The sequence below is a fragment of the Nansenia antarctica genome (assembly GCF_963989245.1).
Source record: "Nansenia antarctica genome assembly, chromosome: 6".
In the NCBI taxonomy this organism is placed as follows: domain Eukaryota; kingdom Metazoa; phylum Chordata; class Actinopteri; order Argentiniformes; family Microstomatidae; genus Nansenia; species Nansenia antarctica.
The window spans coordinates 21424701-21452321 of NC_137676.1; the positions used below are offsets into that span (position 1 = coordinate 21424701).

Sequence of the window (27621 nt, forward strand, 5' to 3'; positions counted from 1 at the left end):
GAGGGAGGAGGAGGGAGGAGGAGAGGACAGAGGAGGGAGGATGGAGGAGAGGACAGAGGAGGGAGGAGGAGGGAGGAGAGGACAGAGGAGGGAGGAGGGAGGAGAGGACAGAGGAGGGAGGATGGAGGAGAGGACAGAGGAGGGAGGAGAGGAGGGAGGACAGAGGAGGGAGGAGAGGACAGAGGAGGGAGGAGGGAGGACAGGACAGAGGAGGGAGGAGGAGGGAGGAGAGGACAGAGGAGGGAGGAGAGGAGGGAGGACAGAGGAGGGAGGAGGAGGGAGGAGAGGACAGAGGAGAGGAGGGAGGACAGAGGAGGGAGGAGGGACGAGAGGACAGAGGAGGGAGGAGAGGATGGAGGAGGGAGGAGGGAGAGGAGGGAGGAGAGAGGAGGGAGGAGAGGAGGGAGGAGGAGGGAGAGGACGGGAGGAAGGAGGAGTGAAGACCCATCTCTTCAGGCTACACCTTAACTGCTCCTCCTGAGAAATCTACTACCCCCCAGCACTGTGTCTCCTGAGACATCTACTACCCCCCAGCACTGCGTCTCCTGTGACACCTGCTTCTCCCCTATCCTGTGCCTCCTAAGACTTCTACTAGACAGAGTAATTACGAACTCAGAGGAATATGTATGTTTATGAAAACAAAGATTAGAACAAATGCAAAACAAAGATGTATAACAGTTAAAGGAGTTAATTTATGGAATACTTTTGAAAAGGAAATGAAAATGTGTAGTACACTAAAAGGATTTTAAAAATTATTTAAAAACAAGATGATTAACAAGTATAAAACAGAGGTTTAAATATAGTTTTTGTTTGGTATTTTTTGAACTTTTTGTTGACATGCGTAGGTGAAATTTTGTTTATAAAAGTTTCAATGTTTTGATTATGCATTCATGGGGGGACATGCATACATGTAACAAGGGTAGGCGCAATAAGCCACGGCTTCAGCCTACACCTTTTTGGTCCTAGTGTTATGAATTGTGACTGTGTAAAAAACTATTTTATATCTGTATTGTGAATTGCATTGGGGACCAAAATAAACATTCTCAATCAATCAATCAATCAAATACTGCCCCCCTTGTACTGTTTCTCCAGTGTCTATATATACTGTATATATACTTTTTTTTAAACGACGACTGCCAATGGCCCCTGGCCTGAGCTAGATTACTCTTCCTGCTACAACTGGTGAATTGTTGATTCACTTGCTCAGTCAAATGTAACGATTGTAAAACTTGGAATAAGGCGTCTGCTAAATGCCAAAAATGTAAGGCAAGGCAAGGCAAGGCAAGGCAAGGCAAGTTTATTTGTGTAGCACATTTCATACAACAGGGGCAATTCAAAGTGCTTTACATACATTATTTAAAAATACAGCAAGAGGAGCATAAGAAAATAAAAATGACAATGAATAAAAGCAAATATAAGAAGTAAATAGATAAAACATTAAGACAAAAAGACAATAGTTAATGGAAAAAAAGACATTTATAGTTTGTGTTTAATCATAACTGGTGCAAAACATGAAGGTGTGTAGCCTAGATTTGAATATTTTAAGGGTGTGGGCCTGTTTGATTTCTTCAGGGAGTAAATGTAAATGTAAAGGAGGGAGGTGGGAGGTTGAGGACGTTCACTCAGGACCTGGAGGGACATCCACTCTGACTCTGACAGGACCTGGAGGGACATTCACTCTGACAGGACCTGGAGGGACATTCACTCTGACTCTGACAGGACATGGATGGACATTCACTCTGACAGGACATAGAGTTACATTCACTCTGACTCTGACAGGACATGGAGGGACATTCACTCTGACTCTGACAGGACATGGAGGGACATTCACTCTGACAGGACATGGAGGGACATTCACTCTGACAGGACATGGAGGGACATTCACTCTGACAGGACATGGAGGGACATTCACTCTGACAGGACATGGAGGGACATTCACTCTGACAGGACATGGAGGGACATTCACTCTGACAGGACATGGAGGGACATTCACTCTGACAGGACATGGAGGGACATTCACTCTGACAGGACATGGAGGGACATTCACTCTGACAGGACATGGAGGGACATTCACTCTGGGCTGTGAACTCTGGATGGCTCCCTCTTTTACGTGTGTGTATGTGTGTGCGTGTGTGTTTGTAAGTAAGTAAGTAAGTAAGTAAGTAAGTAAAGCTTTATTTATATAGCACCTTTCATACAAGAAATGCAGCTCAAAGTGCTTTACAACAGGAATAAGAACATAAAGTGAATATAAAAACATATATAAAAACATATACATGCATAGAATGAATATAAAAGCAGGGGAAAACACTAAAAAGAAAAGGTAAAGATCTAACTTTCCATATCCCTTTCATCTCCCTACCTTACACAGTCTTTCTGTACCCACTGGCTTTCCACCAGCATCACAAACAGTTTTTTGGAAAAGGTCTGTCTCAGTCTCTGTGTACGTTCTCAGTCTCTGTGGACGTTCTCAGTCTCTGTGTACGTTCTCAGTCTCTGTGTACATTCTCAGTCTCTGTGTACGTTCTCAGTCTCTGTGTACGTTCTCAGTCTCTGTGTACGTTCTCAGTCTCTGTGTACGTTCCCAGTCTCTGTGTACGTTCCCAGTCTCTGTGTACATTCTCAGTCTCTGTGGACGTTCTCAGTCTCTGTGTACGTTCTCAGTCTCTGTGTACGTTCTCAGTCTCTGTGTACGTTCTCAGTCTCTGTGTACGTTCTCAGTCTCTGTGTACGTTCTCAGTCTCTGTGTACGTTCCCAGTCTCTGTGTACGTTCTCAGTCTCTGCAAGACCTTGCACCAAAAATCCAACTACTCAGTACAGTTTCTTTCTTTTGCACACCTCTTTCAACTAGTCAGTCTGTGTACGTGAATATAAGAGCAGGGGAAAACAGTAAAAAGAAAAGGTAAAGAAAATACAATAAAAATTAATTTAAAAAAGGGCATTTTATGTGCAGTAGCTGGCAAATTAGCAGTAGGCAGGTGCAGATGAGCTAGTTGAAGGCTATATTGAAGAAGTGCGTTTTTCTTTTAAAAAATATTTAGTGAGCTGGCTTCCCTGATCTCTAAAGGTAATGTGTTCCAAAGCTTTGGGGCATAGTTGGCAAAGGCTGCGCTCCCGATCTTCTTCTGATTATTGCTGGGAACCTCTAATAAACCTGCGATAGATGATCTTAGTGTTCTTGAGGGCACATAATTGGCAAGGGAATTAGCAATGTACTTTGGGCCTCGCCCATTAAGGGCTTTGTATATAAGGAGGAGGACCTTAAAATCAACCCTACATGTTACTGGCAGCCAGTGCAGAGTAGCTAGGACCGGAGTAATGTGCTCTCTCCTCTTGGTTCTAGTTAGAAGTCGAGCTGCAGAGTTTTGAATGAGCTGAAGTCTTGCAGTAGTTTTTTTAGGAAGGCCAGTAAAAAGTGCGTTACAGTAATCGAGCCGGCTTGAGACAAAGGCATGAATCAGTTTTTCAGCATCTTTTTGGTTTATAAGTGGTCTTACTTTAGCAATGTTTCTAAGGTGAAAGAATGATGTTTTCGTCACCTTGTTAATATGGGACTTGAAGCTTAGGTCTGAGTCGAAAATAACACCTAGACTTGTAACCTCAGGTTTAATCCATGATGTCAGTTTCCCCAGATTATTAAGCAGCATATCCCTCTTTGCTTTAGGGCCGATCAGTAGGACTTCAGTTTTGTCCTCGTTTAGCTTCAGGAAGTTATTGCTCATCCATTTATTTATTGCTAGAAGGCAGTTCGTAATGGAGTCTATAGCTGAAGTATCATTTGGTTCAGCAGAAATGTACAGTTGCGTGTCATCGGCATAGCTGTGGAAACATACGTTGTGCTCTCTAATGATGTCCCCGAGTGGTAACATGTATAGTGAGAATAGTAGTGGACCAAGGCAGCTCCCTTGTGCGACTCCGAAGTCGCTGTCATATTTCTCAGACACATGATCTCCAAGCTTGACATAGAACTTTCTCCCTGTAATGTATGTTCTGAACCAATTTAACACGCTGCCAGAAAGACCAACTAACTCTTCAAGACGATTGATTAGGATATCATGGTCGATCGTATCGAACGCTGCACTTAGATCTAATAGGACGAGAATTGAGACCTTATTAGCATCAGAGTTTAGTCTGAGATCACTCACTATTTTAGTAAGAGCAGTTTCAGTTCTGTGATATGTTCTAAAACCTGATTGAAATTCCTCCATGACATTATTTTCTTTGAGAAAGGAGTTTATTTGTAGTGAAACTTCCTTCTCAAGTATCTTACTAATGAATGTGAGGTTGGATATCGGTCTGTAGTTTTTCAGTGCATCGGCGTTGAGGTTGGGTTTCTTTAATAGCGGTCTTACAACAGCTGTTTTGTAGGCATCTGGGAAGATGCCTGTTTGAAGTGACGTATTTATGGTCTTCAGCACATGATTTGAGACACTATCAAACACCCGCTTGAAGAATGCTGTTGGTATAGGGTCAAGGCAGGAGGTGGAGGAATTAGATTTAGAGACTGTGTTACAGAGGTCCAGTAGTGTAATACAGGTGAATTCACTCATAGTTGCTGCTTTTGTTTTCCTGAGGTCGACTATGTTTGCGTCAGGGGTGATGCTGGCTCTAATAGATGTTATTTTATTATTAAAGAACAGTGCAAGCTCTTCACATTTTGTTGCTGACGGCTGCGGAGGGTTTGTGTGTATGTGTGCGTGCGTGTGTGCGTGCGTGCGTGCGTGCGTGCGTGCGTGCGTGCGTGCGTGTGTGTGTGTGTGTGTGTGTGTGTGTGTGTGTGTGCGCGTGTGTGTCTGAACAGCTCCACACAGCAGACATTCCTGAAGTCCTATAAACGTCCCGTTGACAGAGCGGACTTATTCAATCAGAATCAAGCAGACTTATTCAGGACACACATCTGCCTGTCGTCCGACCTCCCAGGACGTCTTTGAACAGGTGCCACGGAGTGGTTACCGTGGGCAACAGGAGAACAGGCCTGTAGTCATGGCACACTTCAGAATGGGATGCCTGCCGTGCCTCTCCTATGCATAAAAAAACGCCACATTCTGGATACGCCAAGCGCAACCGGTGCCAAGTCCACAGACCAAACCAACAAGAGAGCATGTGTGTGTGTGTGTGTGTGTGTGCGTGTGTGTGTGTGTGTGTGTGTGCGTGTGCGTGTGTGTGTGCGTGTGCGTGTGTGTGTGTGTGTGCGTAATGAAAGGGAGCACATTCCATCTGTGTTTGTGTCAGTATTACTGCGTTTGTGTGTGTTCCAGGTGCTCGGAGCCTTAACACTGCTGCCTGTGTGCAGTGTTGCCGAGTGTGTTTTTGTTTGGGTCGGCCCAGGGGCTGAGGTAGAGGACTGACGCCCATGTAATGGACTGACACTGAAAGCAAGGGAATCTATCCAAAATCTGTCTCTCTTTCCTTATCTCTTTTCCTTGTCTCTCTCCCCCCATCTCTCTCTGCTCTCACTCCCTAACACAGACAGAGAGACAGATAGACTCTCTCTGTCACACACACACACGCACACACACGCACACACACATACACACACGCACATGCACACGGCCACACACACACACACACAGGCACGCACGCACACACACGCACACACACGCACACATACACACACATACCCACACACACACACGCACACGCACACACACACTGAGTCACCCCCTCCTTTGTTTGGCCCTGAGGTGGGCCCAGTAAACAGATTCATACCAAGATTACAGAGGGGAAATGAGGGAGATGTATTCCTCAGGATCACCAGCACAGAAATATTGAGACCTTTCCAAGAGCTGCTTCCTCTCCCACTCACACACACACACACACACACACACACACACACGCATGCACCACGCACACACGCACACACACACGTGTGTGTGTGTGGTGTCTGTGCATGTTTCTGCATCTGTGTGGCTGTGCATGCGTCTGTGCATGCATCTGTGTCTGTGTGTGTGCATGCATCTGTGTCTGTGTCAGTGCATGCGTCTGTGTCTGCGCATGCATCTGTGTGTGTATCTGTGTCTGTGCATGCATCTGTGTGTGTATCTGTGTCTGTGCATGCATCTGTGTGTGTATCTGTGTGTGTATCTGTGTGTGTATCTGTGTCTGTGCATGCATCTGTGTCTGTGCATGCATCTGTGTCTGTGTCTTTGCATGCATCTGTGTCTGTGCACACGTCTGTGTGTCTGTGCATGTGTCTGTGTCTGTGCGTCTGTGCATGCATCTTTGTCCGTGTGTCTGTGTGTGTGCATGCATCTTTGTCTGTGTGTGTGTGTGTGCAAGCGTCTGCGTCTGTGTCTGTATCTTTGTGTCTGTGTCTGTATCTTTGTGTCTGTGTCTCTATCTTTGTGTCTGTGTCTATATCTTTATGTCTGTATCTTTGTGTCTGTGTCTGTATCTTTGCCTGTGTCTGTGTGTCTGTATCTTTGTGTCTGTCTGTTTCTGTGTCTGTATCTTTGTGTCTGTGTCTGTGTCTCCCATTATTCCATCAGAAAAGTGTGAGAGAGGAGTGGGTACTGTACTCATGTTATGTAATATGTTCCCTCCGCCACTGATACTTCTGGCACGGGACCTTGGCCGCGCTCTAAGAGACGACCCTCCAGTTGGAACCTTGACACCCTCCATGGAAAAGTAGGAATAATAGATAGGTTTAAAAATAAGAGTGTGAAAGCACGGAAGAGAGAAGGATTTCCTGCCCTTCTGAGTTGAAGCAGGAGCTCCAAGTCAGTACATTCCATGCTGAACCGGTGTGTGTCCCATTCCAAGAGTGACAACAACAACAACAACAACAACACAAACATACCCTTTTCACTGGTGAGCTGAGGGAAGATGAAGGTAAGCCAACTGTTGAGTTATTCAGTGTCAATACTGTAAGCTTGAATTTGGGTTTAAGTGGATATTGCATTTTAAGTGGAATTAGTTCTATGGAATTTTACATATTAATTTTTCATAATTATATGTTAAATATAATATGATATATGTAATGATATGACATGCCATGACATGGCATGATTGATACCCACTGGTGGGTCACAACTAACATCCTCCGATTTTTTATCTCCACCAGCCTCTCCTGCAACAGGATAAGTCTCGAGCCTGGCTTTGCTTAAACAGTTATCCTATAGACTGTAATAAAAGTCTTAAGTCTAAAATTAGTCATGGCACGAAACTGTTTGGGAACCACTGTTGTGGGCTATAAACACCCCAGAGAGAAACTACAGTATCTATGTGTGGAGGCCCTCGGTTTGTTGAGGAAATGCAGCCGAGTTTTATTTTGTGATGGTGCGACACTGCCACCTAGTGGAATAATCAACACATTGAGAAAAGTTGACCATCTAAAACTGTACAGTAGGTGGCTTTTTCATTGACTTCCAATGGCACAAGCATCCGAATACAGACACATACAAATACAAAGTTAGGGCTGCAGCACAACATCTAACATTATAAAGAATAGAAAGCATCGATCCAATTGTTGGATTGGGAGCAAAAACACATTTGTGAGTCATGTCAAGTTTTAGTCAAGTCAAGCTTTATTTCAAGTGCATTTTCACAGAGCGTCAATACAAAAAGAAGCAGATATAAGCAAAATACAGTGTGTGTGTGTGTGTGTGTGTGTGTGTGTGTGTGTGTGTGTGTGTGTGTGTGTGTGTGTGTGTGTGTGTGTGTGTGTGTGTGTGTGCGTGTGTACTATTCTTAGTATGCTCCATTACGGTTTCGTTTTGCATAAAAATAAAAAATAAACTGCCAACCTACGTTTCCAGCACTCGAAGTGGCATAAAAGCCAATACGTGCATATGCAACAACTAACCCTAACACTAACCCAGAATGTGCACAACTAACCCTAACACTAACCCACAATGTGCACACATCAACGCGCCGTGCAGAACGCACCCATATCCATCCTGGCTGCACCAACCAGCATGGCTGAATACGGGGTTACGACCGAAGTTGATTATCTTTGAGATACAAAGGGGGTAGTCCGTGTGTGCCGTCTGCCCAGTCAGTCCAACGTTCCCTAGAGTACAATCCCCGCATGCGCAGTGTCCATCTGGCTGGTCGGTATCCTAGAGATTTGTAAGCGGAGAAGATGCGCTTGAACTGCCAGCACGGACCTCTTGCATGATTTCTTTGGGATAGATTTCTTGCTTTTTGTGTAGTTATTGACAAAGTCGTGTTTAATGTCTAACTGTAAACGTTGCAGTGTAGTAACTCAGTGGCTATTACAGTAGAAGACGGCAATTGAACGGGCGTTGGGCATCACACTGCTACGGATGTCATTACACGCTCCTAAATCTCCAGAAGGTATGTTGAGGTATATACGCCTCTTTTCTCTTTATTGTAATGAAATGGTCAACGCAGAAATGCAATTTCGTATGCTTATTCTTAGGCTCTAGGCTATTTTCTAAGACAATTGAGTGCACACTCTCTAAGTGACTGTTAGATAAGTATGTAAGGCTATGAACCGGTTTTAGAAGATGAACCGCTATTCTACCGCTATTATTCGGTCTTCACGTGTTTCTTCCTGAATAAGGCCAATCTGTCACCACTTTTTTTGCACGATTCGTTATCTCCATAGACGCATATTCCCTCTCAACCGTCCTCCATCTCTATCTTTCTATAAACTTTCGTTATGAAAACATCACATGGCTACGCCATTGCAACAAAAACAGCCTATCAGGGGGAATAAACCTGCGTTTGGTCAGACTGGGCAATGAATGGGCATGAATGGACACAATTCTCGGGTGGGGTGGCACACCTATTTTAGAAATCGATGAAGGCTGTACATGTGATAATGATGTATCTGATACAAAAATGTTGAATGAATATGCATGCTTTCGTTAACTAACTACAACGGGACGGATGCATTTTTTCCACTCAAGTCCACCACGCCGATGACACCAGGTGGCCTATGTTTGAACGCGGATAACCTTCATATAGCCCTAGTTGCCGCTTTAACCGATGCCCCGGCAAATGCCGTTCGCCCGGCATTTGTACTTACATTTAAGCTCGTAGATCAATTGGATTTAAGCCTCATGACCAGAAACCTGCTGACACACGCGCCCCGGCTCTTTGTGTGCGCTCATGGACGACCGGTCCAGTCGCCGGGTGAAGTTTTTCCCCCTCTCCTCCTCTCTCCTATCCTCTTCCGCATTGAAAACAAAACTAACACCCCATTGTCAGGAAATGCGTATGTTATTTCAGGGTCCCCCAATATTATTATTATTATTATTTTTATTTTTACATTTAGGCCCAGTGTTAACGTCTGGTGGTTTCATTTATGAATGTGCAATAATACTATGTGCAATATGACAACCCTCGGGTACATAAGGTTCAGAGATAGGAAATGTTAGGATATTTATAGCATAGCATAGAGTACAGAACAGTGTTTTATTTGTATAGTATAGTATAGTGGATAGTGGATATAGCCTTTATTTATGTAAACCAGCTCTTTTCCCTTCTTGTTTTTAGTATTCTTTTTTTTTCCTAGCACCAGGGGAGCCCCCCCTCCCAAATTTCGTTGTATGGTACCTGTACTATATTAATGACAATAAAGACCATTCATTCATTCATTATACTCGGGAATTGGGCCTCTCTCTGCATCGCATTCTGCCTCAGTAGACGTTGTTACTTACTGTACTAGGGACTGGCATTACGTTTCACAGGTCAATCAATTATTGAGAGGTTAACTGATATATTGAATTAATAATACATTGATTAATGCACACCTCCTAGTCTAGGGTACCATTACCGTGATGCTGTGTAATGCTGTTGTGGATAGATCAGCACTTAAGGTTTTGGGTGGTACAGAAATAGCCAGAGAATGGTGATGATCTTGGTGTGTGTGTGTGTGTGTGTGTGTGTGTGTGTGTGTGTGTGTGTGTGTGTGTGTGTGTGTGTGTGTGTGTGTGAGAGAGAGAGAGAGAGAGAGAGAGAGAGAGAGAGAGAGAGAGAGAGAGAGAGAGAGAGAGAGAGAGAGAGAGAGAGAGAGAGAGAGAGAGAGAGAGAGAGAGAAAGAGACAGAAACCCACTCATGAACATAGATCCGCCATCTCTTATCCCCTGTAATTAACTTACACTGCTGTCACCGCCACCTCGCCATCAGGCGGGTCTCCCAGAGTGTACTCTGTGACTAGCATGTTAGCGTTAGCGAGAGCTTGCACCTCTAACACTGACAGCTGTCAACCAGATGGAAACCTAGTAGAGGCCAAGCCTGGGATACTCTCCTCCTCTTTAATGTTAGCGTGCAGCAGCAGCAACAGGTCCATGATAGGGATAATCTTCTAGATAGACAGACAGATAGACAGAGATAGATAGATAGACAGATAGATAGATAAATAGGTACTTTATTGATCCCAGAGGGGAAATTAAGACGCGGGGGGGATAATATGGATGATAATATGTCCAGTACTCTCAGATCAGAGCTTGTAAAAAAGCCCTATGTTTTTCCTGACCAAGGGAAACTCTTGGGCCTAGGTAGAGGCAATATAACTGGAAAAGCTCTGGGTCGAAATATCAGGGCCCTACTCATAAAGGAAATGAGATTACTAGAGGACGGCTCTATTACTATATATATATATATATATATATAGTAATAGATATTAAAAAAACACCCAAAGAAATCTCTCTGAGTCATATTTGGCACCAATGTGGTGCCCGTCAAAGCTCAACACCATGAGTTGGCCAAACTAGCCTTTTTAGCTGAGGTCTGCACTGTATATATCGACTGTACGTTGCATTTTGTACTTCATTGCGATACTCTTGCTACGTATTTCTATTATTTATTATTTCTATTATTATACCACTCTATTGTCTCTTGTCTTTTTTTTCTTTTCTTTTTAATATATATATATATATATATCTATTGCCATTTTCTCTTGTTGCTGCAATGAGGAACTGAAGCCTACGAATCTTACTCTCTTATACATAATGGGATGTAACAATAAACTTGATTGTGATTGTGATTCTATCCCGTCTCTCTGTCCCGTCTCTCTGTCCCGTCTCTCTGTCTCTGTCTGCAGCATAATCAGGACCAAAGTCAGAGCCATGGACACTATAACTCACTTTATGAATGACTCGGTGGAGTTCTACAGATGGAGCCTTACTATAGCCGGTAAGCTGTGATCTCTCAGCTAGTGTCAGGGGAGTTGCATGCATGTGTCTCACTCTCACTAAAGCTCCTTATGTACAGTGGTAATGAACATGGGATTACTTCACGGAAGGAGATCTGGTGGGTCCAGAGACAAATTGAATGCTGAAATTAAAGCATTTTAACACATTTTATATATATATATACAGTAGAACACCAATAACTTGTTCACTCAACTATTTTCCTTTGTACACCCCCCCACATGAACCTGGTCTGAACACTGATCCTTGCACCCTTGATGTGTGTGTGTGTGTGTGTGTGTGTGTGTGTGTGTGTGTGTGTGTGTGTGTGTGTTTGAGTGTGTGAGTGTGTGAGTGTGTGCTCGTGTGTGTGTGTGTATGTGTGTGTTTGTTTGTGTGTGTGAGCGCGTGCGTGTGTGTGTGTGTGTACGTCTCTGTCCATCTGTGTCTTGTCACCTGACCTGCCACTTGCATTAACCCTCTCCTCCCCTATCCTCCCCTGTCTCCCAGACATTAACCCTCTCCTCCCCTGTCTCCCAGACATTAACCCTCTCCTCCCCTGTCTCCCAGACATTAACCCTCTCCTCCCCTGTCTCTCAGACATTAACCCTCTCCTCTCCTGTCTCTCAGACATTAACCCTGTCTTCCCCTGTCTCTCAGACATTAACCCTGTCCTCCCCTGTCTCCCAGACATTAACCCTCTCCTCCCCTGTCCTCGTCTGTCTCCCAGACATTAACCCTCTCCTCCCCTGTCCTCTCCTGTCTCCCAGACAAGCGGGTGGAGACATGGCCAATGATGGCGTCGCCCCTGCCCACGCTGGCCATCAGCTGCCTCTACCTGCTCTTCCTGTGGGCAGGGCCCAGGTACATGCAGACCCGCCAGCCCTTTCAGCTCAGGAAAACCCTCATAGTCTACAACTTCAGCATGGTCGCCCTCAACTACTACATCGCCAAAGAGGTATGGGTGGACATTTTGGTTCCTACTCTCCCATAGCTCCTTCCCCCTCAATGTCCACAAAGCAATGTGCAGAAGCTCCACTTACCAATCGGACGGATACCTACTAGGGGTGCAATGGTTTAGTTGGCCCACGGTTCGGTATGAACCTTGGTTTTTGGTTCACGGTTTCGGTTCAGTTTCGGTACGTGTTTTTTTTTATTAATTTTTTTAAATGCTACTGTTTATTTACAAACTGTTACTCTACTTTATTTTTATTATACTTAGGGAACTTTAACATTTAGACACATTCCAGAATATGACTGGTATTGTATAATATAAATATATATAAACAAAAAACATTTTCAAATGTAAAAAAAAATACATAAACACTTTCAAATGTAAATAAAATTACATAAACACTTTCAAATGTGACTTGTTGTTGATTGGAACTACAGATCATAAGCGTTCAAATGATGTGTCATACATTGAAATCCGAAAAAAGATGACGAAGTTAGTCATTTGAATGTTGTTAGACGTCAGGCACATATAGGGTTAAACTGACTGTAATTGAAACGGAAGCAAACGCTGCTACAGGCTAGCGGCTAACAAAGCACATCGCTACAATGGTAGCAACTAGTATATAATAGGAGAGGAAGAAATTAAAGTAAAAATGCACTTTAGCCATGACGCTGTACCAGCTGTAGCCCATATACCCATTATGCGCATTTTAAGCGCATATATACAGTATACGACACGCGTGAAGCATTTCTGCGACACGCGTTTCTGTTCACTGTTTTCGTTCCCTCATCGCTGTTTCAATACCAAAACCAGAATGAATGACCCCACAATGCAGATTTGTAGCAGTCCAGGGCTTCCTCAAACTGTTGCCATGTTCTCAACTCTGCTCGCCATGAACAAACATTTGAGCAAGAAGCAACTGCGTTCCAGACCAACTCCACTTTGAATGAAACGCAGCATAAACCGAAAACCACCACGGTTCACTAGTGTATTGAACCGTGGAACGCGAACCGTATCGTCCATAATAAAACCGAGAACCGTTGCACCCCTAATACCTACCCAGTTCTTTTGAATCTGTGACCACTATGGAGGAAGGGTCCGGGGTAAGGGGCTAGGCATTGAAATGGAATTGGGCCCTCAATGAACCTTATCATGCCTCTTGTCCTCAGCTCCTGTTGGGCTCCAGAGCAGCCGGGTACAACTACCTCTGTCAGCCCGTCAGCTACTCTGACGACGTCAACGAAGTCAGGGTGAGTACACACTACAGGCAATACTCTGTATTCCGTCAATGTCGCTAAAGGAAAATCCAGGCTTATTTTCATAAATCTCGCAGGATTTACCAAAATAAGCCTAGATTTTTCTCTAGGGACGTTGATGGAATATCCCCCTGGCCATTCTGTCACTCTGATCATAAACCAAGCCATAATTGTTGATAATTGTGACAGCAGCTGGTGAAGGGCGGAACAAGTCGGCAACCAATCCAAATGTTCAGACTTTTATTCTGAAGAATGTAAATAAATGTAAATGTTGTTGAAAATCAATGACACACTCGCTAGTCAAGCCAACATATTACAATGCAATACACAGATTGTTTTGTGAGCCTGCTAACAATGTAAAGTAGTGTTAGCTAGGTAACAATGTAAAGTAGTGTTAGGTAACAATGTAAAGTAGTGTTAGCTAGGTAACAATGTAAAGTAGTGTTAGCTAGGTAACAATGTAAAGTAGTGTTAGCTAGGTAACAATGTAAAGTAGTGTTAGCTAGGTAACAATGTAAAGTAGTGATAGCTAGGTAACAATGTAAAGTAGTGTTAGGTAACAATGTAAAGTAGTGTTAGCTAGGTAACAATGTAAAGTAGTGTTAGCTAGGTAACAATGTAAAGTAGTGTTAGCTAGGTAACAATGTAAAGTCGTGTTAGGTAACAATGTAAAGTAGTGTTAGCTAGGTAACAATGTAAAGTAGTGATAGCTAGGTAACAATGTAAAGTAGTGATAGCTAGGTAGCAATGTAAAGTAGTGATAGCTAGGTAGCAATGTAAAGTAGTGTTAGCTAGGTAACAATGTAAAGTAGTGTTAGCTAGGTAACAATGTAAAGTAGTGATAGCTAGGTAACAATGTAAAGTAGTGTTAGCTAGGTAACAATGTAAAGTCGTGTTAGGTAACAATGTAAAGTAGTGTTAGCTAGGTAACAATGTAAAGTAGTGTTAGCTAGGTAACAATGTAAAGTAGTGATAGCTAGGTAACAATGTAAAGTAGTGTTAGCTAGGTAACAATGTAAAGTAGTGTTAGGTAACAATGTAAAGTAGTGTTAGCTAGGTAACAATGTAAAGTAGTGTTAGCTAGGTAACAATGTAAAGTCGTGTTAGGTAACAATGTAAAGTAGTGTTAGCTAGGTAACAATGTAAAGTAGTGATAGCTAGGTAACAATGTAAAGTAGTGATAGCTAGGTAACAATGTAAAGTAGTGTTAGCTAGGTAACAATGTAAAGTAGTGTTAGCTAGGTTGTAGTAGTGTTAGCTAGGTTGTAGTGGGGATTACTCACCCAATCCTGTTTTGCCATCACAATTGAGTAGAATTGATTGGATTTATATGTAGGACTTTTTGGAGACACTCATAGCGTATGTATGGGGTGAACTCCACCTCATCCACTAACAGTGTGTTTCTCTACCGGCAGTAGCCTAGAGGTTAGAGAGGCCAACTAGCAATCGGAAGGTTGTTGGTTTGATCCCTGCCTCAGGAGGGAGCTGCATGTGCCCTTGAGCAAGGCACTTAACCCTAAGTGCTCCAGGGGCACCGACTATGGCTGACAAGTTGATTGCATGGCAAATAAAACTATTATTATTATTATTATTATTATTGTTATTGTTATTATTGCTATTGTTATTATTATTACTGTATATTTAACCTTTAAAAACGTAATTCTTCCTTCTTCTAGCATTATGACTGCCAATGTCCCCTGGCCCGAACAGAGATTCCTTTTCTTGCAATGACTGATGGTTAGATGATCCACTTACTTAGACAAATGCATTTGTTGTAAGTCGCTTTGGATAAAAGCGTCTGCTAAATGCCAAAAATGAAATGTCAAAAATGGGCAAAGACACGGCAGCCATGTTGCACCAGAAAGCTCACCACACATCAGCTACCACAGTGGAGCGGTGGTGAGAAGTGAATCATGCCAAATAGGATTCAGGGGTGATTAGGTGGCTATCATGGTATGACACTATCATAGTACCTGTATGGTTGAGATAATTATAGTTTATGAATGATCTATGAAGTGTTTATGTCACCTTATGGAGGGTTTATGAAGGCTTGGTGAAGCCAGAGGAGTCAGGATCCATGTAGAGGGGGCCTCTTAGGTTGTACAGTACCATGTAGCCTTATAGCTTCCCGTATACTTACACAGTGTAGAAGTGTCTTTACTGAGTACATCTAAGCAGCGTCATAATCCTATTGTTGCGTTAAGACGATCACTGTGAGTGTGTGTGTGGTGTGTGTGTGTGTGTGTGTGTGTGTGAGGGAGAGAGAGAGAGCGAAAGCGAGAGAAATAGGAGAAGACTGACATAACAGAGTTGTTGATCTGTGGTGATTCCAGGGCAGAAGGGGTGTGGCTTTAGTATAAAAGGTGGGGTTATCAGATCTCACCACCACAATGCCCCTCCCTTGTCCCCGCCCACCCTGATGGATAAGATAGACACTCAGGACACAATGGAACATTGGTTGTGAGTTTGTGTGTGTGTGTGTGTGTGTGTGTGTGTGTGTGTGTGTGAGAGAGAGAGTGTGTGGCCTGCTGCATACTGTTCTAGTGGGCCTCTTGACAAGGGATGTGTTATGGCAATGTGCTCAACAGAGTGGCAGTGTGTGTGTGTCTGTGTGTGTGTGTGTGTGTGTGCGCCTCCCATGACCTTTGGCTAAAACAGACCAAATACCAAATGTATGCATTTGCGGCTGCATTCTAGAATATTAGATACAGTATTACATCCATCACGTACACCAACATTTCCATGAAGGAAGTCCCTGACATTTCCTTAAGTGTGAGAAGAGAGGAGGGTCAACAACAGGCCTTGCACCACAGCCTGCACCTTGATTGGTGGGCGGGTGATAACAAGGCCGGCGATGCGATTCCCAAAGATCGTGTCACTCACCGGCGAGGCAACACACCCGTCACCCACCCCTGCCCATAGCCACCGCCGGCCAAGACACACATTTGTCCCAACACCGGCCTTGGTCAGCAAATGTTTGACCCCCCAGCCTCTGAAGTCAGATCCCTAGACCATCCATGTACCGTCTTACCTGGACTCTGTCCAGAAATCAACCTCTTGCCCCTTCACTCTTCAGCGACAACCCTTTGAAGAACTGTTGTTGTGGTTTTAGGTAGAACCTTGTTTTCACAAGGCACAAGACAGGAAGGAATATCCGCCACTCTGGTATGATCCCATGGTGATTTACATGTTTTACATTTACATTTCATTTAGCAGACGCCTTTAACCAAAGTTACTTACAACAAATACATTTGTCCAAGTATGTGAATCAGCTATCCATCGGTCATAGCAGGAAAAAGTAATCTATGTTCCGGCCGGGGGCCATTGGCAGTCATAATGCTAGAAGAAGGAAGAATTAAGAATTCATTCAGAATCAAGAATTATTTATTTATTTATTTAAAAAAAACATTCAGTAGAGAAACTGTACAGGGGGCTGGTAGCCTGAAGGGATGGGCCTTCAGGAGGGACAGTTAAGGTGTAGCCGGAAGAGATGGGTATTCACGGTCTTCCCGAGGGACAGTTAAGGTGTAGCCTGAAGGGATGGGTCTTCAGTAGAACATAGGGAGTGACTCTGCAGTCCTGACAGCAGTAGTAGTAAGTAAGCCCCTAATGGCCCATAGGCGGCAAGAGCCTATCTCATGTTTCAGTAGCGTGAGGCGGCTTGATATACAAGTACACCCCCGGGACATGACGCTGGTATGTCGCAGGGTCTTACCCCCAATACAACCCTTAATGCTGAGTGCCAAGCAGGGAGGCATCAGGTAGCATTTTTATAATCTTTGGTATGAATCGGCCAGGGATCGAACTCACAACCTCCCGATCTCAGGACGGACACTCTGACTGCAAGGTCACTGAGCTGGTCAGCAGTGGGAAGTGGGATTTCTTCAGACACACAAAACAGACAACGTCACAATGGGAACAGACCAGAGTTGTGGACGTTCCCTTGTTTCTTTGACACCGTCAGCTGATAGGTTGGATGGGCAGATTTGTCTCTTTTTTCTTCTTCTGTTGGCACAAGACACCTGTGTGTAGATCTGAAAGAACTGGATGGGGTTAACCAAGATGGTAGGATCTCCACCTTGCTTCCTTACTGGATGGGGTTAACCAAGATCAGTGTTTCCTCCAGGATTTTTCACATTAGTGGCGTAGCGCTAACTTTTCGCGCGCATAGCGCATAAAACGCGCACTGGCGCTCAAAACAAAGACGTAATTTCACCAAAAACTAGAGGGTGGCAACAATTATAATTTCTTAAATAGCGGTTAAGTCATTAAAGCCGAGCAGGTGATTTTATATAGAAGGTGATCAAATACCAATATATCCTACAGCTGCAGCGGAACATGCGGAACGCGCATGACACACACACACACAGAAAGATCAATACGAAGTAGGCCTACATGAGAGTACACGCACAAAACCGGCTAACGTTACTCATTAACTGTTTACACAAGTAAAATCACAGTGTGACAGTCAGATGGAGCATTCGGTAAACAACAACAGCAAGGTAATGCATCAGCTGAGTTAAAGAAAACCAACTCTTACCTTTGAGGACACCAACATGAGCCCTGCTTACCCGTACCTCCGCCGTTCTGTTCGTGGTGATTTTAGAGGCAATAGATTATTTTTGAATAGTTCGAAGCTAGGTGCTTGCACGTTAGGTGCGAGAATGTTCGGTTAACCCATTAGCGGGAACATTATTTGTTTCACAAAATAGGCTGATTTAATTGACCATGAACATCAGAGACTATATTACGAATGTTCATTTAAAATACTCTATACTGAGCACTGGTATAAGAACATGAACCAGAGAACAGCAGTAAATGCAATAACCCACAGTCGTGCATTTTCGATTAGGATGCGCATACGGGATTAAAGGCACGGGCGAAGAGAGAAATCCAAATGTCCCGCTAAATTCGGACCAATCACAAAACTGTTTTGAAAGCGTGTCGCCGCGCGCCTGTTGAGAGCGATTCAGTCTCGATTGCATTGCGAACACAAACGACGAGGTTAATTGCAACATTGTAACATATTGTAACTAACTACGCCCTAAATCGTAACGAAATGTAGGTCTGGAAGCGGCCTATATCTAGCTTCAATCTGCTTTTTTTCTGTTCTCCGGTCATAATAACTCGCTGCCTTTCTGCGCAGCCTGAATCAAAGTGGACTGTCTGAATCAATTAGTGGCGGAAGAAATTCATTCGTGGCGGCCCGCACACTGAAGATGGTAGTATCTCCACCTTGCTGCCTTACTCCATCCAGGTGGACTATTGCTGATGCCTATCCAATCCTTCTAGATTTACACAGGCATCACAGTTGGCTTGTTTCAAGACAGGGTCTTTCTCTCCCAGTCTACGGCCTAGGGGTTGTTTCTGGCCAGGGTACCCAGACAGGACATGGACTAATCTACCGTACCTGGAAGGGGCATTTACATTTTTGGCATTTAGCAGACGCCTTATTTCAAAGCGACTTACAGTCGATACATTTGACTAAGCAAGTGAATCATCAATTCACCAGTTGTAGCAGTAAGAGTAATCTAGCTCAGGCCAGGGGCCATTGGCAGTCGTTGTGATAGAAGAAAGTGTTTGTTTGTTTTTTACACTGGAGAAACAGTACGTACAAGGGGGAAGTAGAAATTTGAGGAGACACAGTATAGGTGTACGTAGTATACAGCATATGTAGTATGTAGCCTGAGAACCTTGAAGTAGACTCAAAGGCTGATCCCCTGAGGTCAAAGTTGACCCTGTTATAGAGTGGATGTCATCTTTGGTCAGTGTCAGACGTCATAAACAAAGTGCTGCCACAAATTCATAAACATAAGAATGCCACTTCAGAGAGAGACAGAGTCGCAGGGTGCCAATACAAAAGTTTTTTTATTTTTACAAAAACACTAGTGGGCCACTACAAATACACACCCATAATACAATCCTGCCTAACATAATACTAACCTAACCAAACACAGGGCGGTGGAAAAAGACTAAAGCGGGGTACACACATAAGGAATTTCAAAATCTTAACAGCAATCTTATCTGAGACAGACCCCACACATGAAGAAACAAAATCTTGGATTTGAACAGCCTTGATCGTGTTGTGTGTGGTGTGCGCCAATTTCCCCATTTCAGCACCCCACAGACATAAAGATGTTCGCGGTAGTCATGATTACGTCGTATTCGTTGTCATGCTTTGGTGCCCTATTATTTATTAGTGTCAGCTAGCTTCTTGATCGGATACATTCCATTCCACGTCACAATTGGACTCGCGAGCAGGGTGCCAGGTGTGATTTACATTTTCCACCCTAACCACAGTCTAAAACCGCTAATTTCACCAAACAATCTGGCAACCCTATGTTTTCTCGTCCTAAGTATTGAACACATTTCACATTTAGGATTGCCGGCCACGCCCATTTTCCGGAGCAGGTTGTCGGGAGAGTTGATTGACAATTGAAGAAAATTGACTCTTAACACACCTCACATCCCAGGATTTTGTTATAGGAAAATGTTAAGATCCATCTGATAACCGGGCGTTTTCTGTCGTTTTCAGACATCCGAAAATCGCCAAGATAGCATTAAATAGGTCTATTAAGCTAACCTTCTAAGTGGTGCTATAAGAAAAAAAAGTCAAAGGAGGAAACAATATTACTCACCACCCTGTGATATTAACTAATCTAAACTATCTTCTACCTAACAACAACTTAATCCTAAACTAAACCCATAATTCCCAAATAAACCCCAAACAAAACAACTACAAAAAACAAAACAAACCCTAAAGCGGGGTACACACATAAGGATTTTCAAAATCTTAACCGATTTCTTATCTGAGAGAGACCCCACCCATGAAGATAAAAAATCTTGGATTGAACAGCCTTGATCGTATTGTGTGTGGTGTGCGCCGATTTTCCCATTTCAGCACCCCACAGACATAAAGATTATCATTACGACAGACTCCAGACTCTCTCGAGTCTCGTTCCCCACGCCAGAAATCTCGCGTGAATAGTGCCGAATAACAAAAAGAAGAAGTCAGCTCGCTTCTTGATTGGCTACATTCCATCCACGTCATAGTTGGACTCGCGAGCAGGGTTTCCAGATGGGAATGACATTTTACACCCTAACCACAGTCTAAAACCGCTAATTCCACCAAAAAATCTGGCAACCCTAGGATTTCTGGTCGTAAGTATTGAACACATTTGACATTTACGATTGCCGGCCACGCCCATTTTCCGAGCAGGTTGTCGGGAGAGATTGACTCTTAACACACCTCACACCACAGGATTTTGTTATAGGAAAATGTTAAGAGCCATCTGATAATCGGGCGTTTTCTGTCTTTGGTCGGAAGGGGGAAAATCGGGCCAAAATCGGCCAGATAATCTTTATGTGTGTACCCGGCTTTAAACATACAACATCATGAACCTAAATAAACCCTCCTGCCCGCAGTGATTCTTCTCTGTGTGTGTGTGTGTGTGTGTGTGTGTGTGTGTGTGTGTGTGTGTGTGTGCGTGTGTGTGTGTGCGTGTGCGTGTGCGCCCCATGGCCTAAAACTGGGTACTGACCAGATACCAAATGTATGCATCTGCTGCTGCATTCTAGAATATTCGATGTATGTGTGTGTGTGTGTGTGTGTGTGTCTGTGTCTGTGTCTGTGTCTGTGTCTGTTTCTGTGTCTGTCTGTCTGTCTGTCTGTGTCTGTGGACGTAGAAGAGAACAGGCACATTGTAATGCATGGAATGGAATGAGGAATGGTATCACAATGGTGTGTGTGTGTGTGTCTGTGTGTGTGTGCGTGCGTGCGTGCGTGCGTGCGTGCACGCGCGAGTATATGTGTATGGCCATGTCCAAAGCTCATACTGCCTACCAGTGGTGTAGTCTATTTTTTTCTAGTGGGTATACTGTGATTTTGCCCTCCCAGTCAGAGCGACACCTGTCCCGTAGCGACACCCCATAAGCACCACCACACTCACTTATGCATACAGTATGCATCTACACCAGTCTTTGCTGCCTTGGGGGGGTGGCATGGACTGTACTTGTACATCAAGCTGCTTCACGCTACAGAAACAGGAGATAGGCTCCTGCCCCTTAAGGGCCGTTAGGCTCGAGAACCATCGGTTCTCAAGGCTACTTATGTGGTCTTGACTACATGTCCACTTTCTCACCTGGTTCTTGCTCTCTCTCTGGTGTGCCGACACCATCCTGCTCCCTCTCATTCTCACCCTCTCTATCCTCCTCTCTCCCTCTTTTGCTGTCAACCAAAAGGCAAATATAACAACCGGAGTATTTATCATTTAATAAGAGGTATACATTGAATTCATATCAAATAATAACATCATTCTAATTGAATATTGGGTTGCTGTGGGCAATGCAGTCAGATACTGTCTTTACTTACTCTCTCACCTGTAAGAAAATCGTATGTCCAACTACAAAAAACAGACAATTCCAATGAGTGAGGGTTTGTTCCAATGCTTCTACTATAATGTGTGTTCCAATGCTTCTATTTATACTGTAAATATACCATTATGGTATTACCATAAAGCCCAATTCTAGCAGAATAAGAAAGATTGTATATCTACTTTAAGTAAAATAATGAAGTGCATCCAGTTAGCTCTTTAGCTGGCATGTGTGCAAGGGCCTTAGCTCATCTAATCACCTCTGAGCTAGCTAGCTCGCTTGCTAGTTCTTTGACACTATTATTCACACCATGAAACTATAATCAGACACTTTCTAGTCACAATAATAACGACTCATTTGAACCAACTTTCTCTGTCAGAACACAGTAATTTATATTTGCTAACGTTTCAACTTGCTTACTTTCTTCTGCAGAGCTTTCACCCTGCAAAAACTCTCTCGCGTCGCACGCGCACACTCACGCAAAAACAAAACAAAACCAAAACATTCTCCAGCGCTGGCACAGCACGAAGCGAAATATGGAGGTAGGTCTGGCCCGCCCACCCCAAGGCAATTGTAGGGGAAATACTCAGAGCATTCTGAACGACTGGTTATGTGATAACAAACATGTCCGAAAGTTCGAAGTAAGTGCTTCGTAACACAGACGGGGTGAATTTTATGAATAAAAGTGTGAAAGTTCTGTCACAAAACGCCGTTACGTATCCTCGCGCATTTTTAAGTGGGTATACGCAAATCCTTGTCCTTTCCTAGTGGGTATACGCCGTAGTCCTGCGTATCACGTAGACTACACCACTGCTGCCTACTGATTATGAAAGGTATCTACTAGATACTCACCATACCACATGCTTATTACAGCATATTGTTGAGTAAAATGGATGCAGTAAGCAACACATTTAAACATACTACACCTCATTCATACTGAGAAACAGTTATTCGTTGTTCATGGTAATTGGTTCAATTTTGCTACTGCCTGCTCCATTGAATTGAGTCAGAATCTGAATCAGGATTCTTTTATTTGGTCAAGCAAATTTGCACAAACAGGAAATTGCCTTGGTGAGGTTGGTGCATAGGACAATGTGCAGGATTCAGCTTTTTTGCACTCTATTTGATACTCTTCAGCTCCAGCACCTCAGCTAAATCTGATCACGGATGAGCGGTGGTATTTTCACTATTTTGGTGCATAGGACATAAGATAAGCAAAAAATAAGAACAATAAATTGCAGGTTGTGTGAGGCAATTGTGGGAGTAAAATCAGAAAGGACTTCCTGAATAGTGTGCAGTAAACTCCTACCACATGGAAAGGCATCATCTTCAATCTAGTATGTACATCCTGGCATTGTACACATGCTACATGTTTGCACACTGCAAAACATGCATATTAAAAGCGCCTACTAAATTAGATTAGATTAGATTAGATTCAACTTTATTGTCATTGCAGAGTACCAGACGACGAAATGCAGTTAAGCATCTAACCAGAAGTGCGAAAAGTGATAAAACATGATATAAAATATGAGAAGTGATAGGTACCTAGTGATAGGTACAGTATGATAGTGATAGGTACAGTAAAAAGGTTTCAGTATGAGAGTTTAGGCATGACCTAAGTGTCTCTGTGTGTTTTTTTCTGTGGGTCTATATGTGTCTGTGGGTCTGTATTTGCATAAGCTACCCGGAAAACCTCACTGGCAATTGGGGAGATTGGGTCTAGCCTTTGAATAACAAGATGCAGCAAAGATGCCATGGTGCAGATGCTTGAGAGACGGCTCACTCTCTCCCTCCTCCCGTCCACAGATAGCCTCAGCCCTGTGGTGGTACTACATCTCCAAGGGAGTGGAGTATCTGGACACGGTCTTCTTCATCCTGAGGAAGAAGGACAACCAGGTCAGCTTCCTGCACGTCTACCACCACTGCACCATGTTCATCCTCTGGTGGATCGGGATCAAGTGGGTGCCCGGAGGACAGTGTAAGTACATGGGGGGAGGGGGGGGTTTGGTGTGTGTGTGTGTGTGTGTGTGTGTGTGTGTGTGTGTGAGTGCGTGCGTGTGCATGTATGTGTGCGTGCATGTGTATTGGTGTGTGTGTGTGTGTGTGTGTGTGTGCATGTATGTGTGCGTGTGCATGTGCATGTATGTGTGCGTGTGCATGTATGTGTGCGTGTGTAAGAGAGAGAGAGAGAATGAGAATGAGAGCAAGAGAGGCTGTGGATCAAGTTTGGGGTGGGCTTATACCAAATCATCTCATTAAGTCATAACACATAAGACCCCGAGGAAGGTATGGGGAAGGGAGTCATGGAGAATCATTAACCTCGTTGAGACCTAGTATGGAAAGCCTAAGGAAATCCTTGGCAGGAAGTAGCCATCAAGGGGTGGGAAACGAGTGACGCCTCGCAACACGTCAAACCAGTCAAATACCTCGGTTGGGCAAAGAATTCCGTTTTCCCTTCAGGTTTTGTACAATGTTGCAAGCTAGCCCCCCTCCCCTCCCTCTGCCCTGGGACACTGGTCCCCAGACAACAGTCATGACAGGACACATGCTGCCATTTCAAAGCAGCCTGAACTGAATCCCCTTTCACCTCCATTTATCCCTTAACCCCCCCCCCCACCCCACCCCACTTCCGCCACAGCCTTCTTCGGCGCAGGCATCAACGCATCTATCCACGTCCTGATGTACGGGTACTATGGCTTGGCTGCCTTCGGCCCCGGGATCCAGAAATACCTGTGGTGGAAGAAATACCTGACCATTATCCAGATGGTAAGACTCTCCCCGAATGCTGAGGCTGTACAGCTATTTAAGACCTGCACTGCAAACAGTCAGCTCTCAAAAACAAGAAGAAAAAAACCCCATTAAAATGGGGGAAAGTTTACTTAAAATAAGCAAAATTATCTGCCAACAGAACAGGAACATTTCATTTGCCAATATTTTTTTTTTAAACAAGTTACAGTTACCTTAAAACTAGTCTGACAAAAAAAACAAGCATATATTTAAGCCTCGATTTAAGATATTTCACCTTACTTATATTTACTTTTTGCAGTGTTACGCACTATAGTGTTAGTTAATAGTTAATCGTTAGTTTATAGTTACACTATAGTGTTAGTTACACACTATTCCTTAATTTCCCCTCAGGGATCAATAAAGTACCTATCTATCTATTTAGCCTGTTGTATCCATTAAGCAAGGATTGAGACGATGGTTTCTCTATGGGGGTCGTCCGTCCGCTGATGGACAGTAGAGATGACAAGGGTCTGTTCGTGTTTGAAGGAGTTACATTTACCACAGTCTGTCTGTTTGTTTAGCCAATTAGAAACCAATTAGGTTTAGTATTAAGTTGCTAGGTTACATTGTTCAGTTGCCAGGTTGTGTAAAAAGAAGTCATGCCTAAATCCTTCAATGTTTTTATCCGTTTTCTGATGGACTAGTGTGGCTGGGGCCTTAGGCACTGTAGCTAGCGTATGTACATCTCTGAATTGAGCAGACCTGGGTCACAATAGTATGACCTCTTTGGTAACACTTTTGGTAACACCCTATAATAGGAACATAATGAGTTAATGAATGAATGAATGAATGAATGGACTTTATTGTCATTGCTACAGTACAGGTACCAAACAACGAAAATTAATATAATACATTATAGTCATACATGCTTATAACATAAACGTATTTAAATGCATGAATACATTATAACTGTATGCTTTAACTGTGCCATGGGTGCCTTTATTCACCAGAAATGCATAAATAATGATGCTCCCTTTTGTAGCCAATCAAATGCTAGGTAAATACCACATAAAACACTTGGCACTCTAGTGTTCCTTTGGCAGTTAGTGAGTTAAAGCGATAGTTCACCCAAATGACAAAATCACTGGGCGCTGGTCACAAAGTGCTAACTGTTAGCGACTGAAATTGATCAAAATTCCAATAGTTAGCGTTTAGTGCCCAGATAAACAATACACAACCAGTAGGCTATGTGATTTTCTCAATTGGGTGCAATCCCTTTAAGGAAAGGTGTTACCACGATGTTACAATTATTTGCTATATACGCATCTCTGAACTGAGCAGATCTGGGTCAAAATAGTACTTTATTAGAAATCCTCAAATACTGTAAAAAAAACAACACAAAAAAAACAAATAGAATTAGTTCAGTGATGTCAACCAAGCATGCGTTCTGTGTGTGTCCCAGATCCAGTTCCACGTGACCATCGGCCACGCTGGCCACTCCCTCTACACGGGCTGTGCCTTCCCTGCCTGGATGCAGTGGGCCCTGATTGGCTACGCCGTCACCTTCATCATCCTATTCGGCAACTTCTACTACCAGACCTACCGCCGCAAGCCACACAAGGGCTCCAAGCCTGTCACCAACGGCGTCTCCACGGCAACCAACGGCTACAACAAGATGGAGGAGGTGGAGGAGAACGGGAAGAAGCAGAGGAAAGGGAGGGCAAAGAGGGAGTGAAGGAGGAGGAGGAGAAGGCGAGAGAGAGCCTCTCTACAAACAACAGGAGGACAGTGGGGTGAAAGAGCGAGGGAAGGAGGGAGGGTCGAAGGTGAAGGTTCAAATGTCAAAGATCAGTTAAACACACCTCTGTAGAATGTCTTTAAGGATGTAATTTGTGACCAACTTGTACAGGTGGAGGAGTAGCAGTGGGTGTGTGTGTGTGTGTGTGTGCGCGCGTGTGTGTGTGTGTGTGTGTTGGGTTGCTGGGTGTGTGTGTGTGTGTGTGTGTGTGTGTGTGTGTGTGTATCAGTGGGTTTGGTTAGTGACAGGGGGACACAAGGGTGGTGTTGGTTGTCTTCATATCATTTAATTTTATACAGGAAAACATGCTGCTTCTCACATGTAGACTGATTAGCCCTGTGTCTCTGCAGGGGTGTTCTGGTTGAAGTCAGGACCACAACACAAACACAACTCAACCACAACTCAACCACAACTCAACCACAACACAACCACAACACAACCACAACACAACCACAACTCAACCACAACACAACCACAACTCAAGCACAACACAACCACAACACAACTCAACCACAACACAACCACAACTCAACCACAACACTCAAAACTACTGGCCTGCAGTCCCCAATTTTTTTCAACTAAAACTCCCCCCCACCCCCCACCGTTTTGTACTCTGAATTATACCTTCTTTTTTTTTCTTCTTCTTTTTTTTTAAACTAACTTGCATATACATACTGTAGCGATTCAAACGTGTATTTATTGTTTAGAATTTAACATAAGCATGGCAATGTTGCATGAAAAAATAAAAGGCCGGCGAGTGTCTTGGCGTGGCGCTGTGTGTCTATGGCAGATGTCCCCCCGCTACGTGTGGCTACGGAATATCACTGACTCTACCTTTAAATATCACTGACTCTACCTTTAAATATCACTGACTCTACCTTTAAATATCACTGACTCTACCTTTAAAAGAGATTCTCTGGATTCATTTATTCCAGTGGAAGAATCTTTCAGAAACGTATACAAAATAGTATTTTTGTGACAGGAGGGGGGGTAAATTATTGTGGAACAGTATTCAGAATGACTGTAAACAACTTGTTTTAGCGAAGAAGTATGTTGATTTTACAAGAGACACAATTTCTGTCAACCTGAGACACAAAGGCAGATACCCTTGGAATACATACCTGGCCTGACATACTGTACATACAGTATGTGCGACATACACACACACACATGCTTGAGCACACACACACAACGCCAACACCACACCTGCTCCAATATCACCCACACTTTTGTGTTTGTGTGTGTGTGTGTGTGTGTGTGCGTGTGCGTGTGCGTGTGCGTGTGTGTGTGTGTGTGTGTGTGTGAGTAGCAACGACCAATTTTTATTTTGAGTTCATGCTAGTGTATCGATATCAAGTTTGAGTGAGTGACCAGTCATGTCACATGTGCAAGGTGGTTTATAAATCCT

At 43.7% G+C, this 27621-nt stretch overlaps 2 protein-coding genes across 2 annotated transcripts in view; one reads left to right on the forward strand and one right to left on the reverse strand.

The window, feature by feature from the left end:
- Positions 1 to 27621, reverse strand: part of LOC308161334 (E3 ubiquitin-protein ligase rnf146-like) — a 200780-nt gene that overhangs the window by 105486 nt on the left and 67673 nt on the right. The gene's annotated exons all lie outside the window — the stretch shown is intronic.
- Positions 11024 to 26150, forward strand: LOC308159816 (very long chain fatty acid elongase 4-like; the record flags this gene model as incomplete). The annotated part of the gene is made up of 6 exons (XM_080533632.1): positions 11024 to 11108; positions 11875 to 12062; positions 13229 to 13309; positions 23495 to 23666; positions 24327 to 24454; positions 25878 to 26150. Exons 1-6 carry the CDS (start codon positions 11042 to 11044, stop codon positions 26148 to 26150), a joined length of 909 nt encoding a protein of 302 aa, XP_080389758.1. The 5' UTR covers positions 11024 to 11041.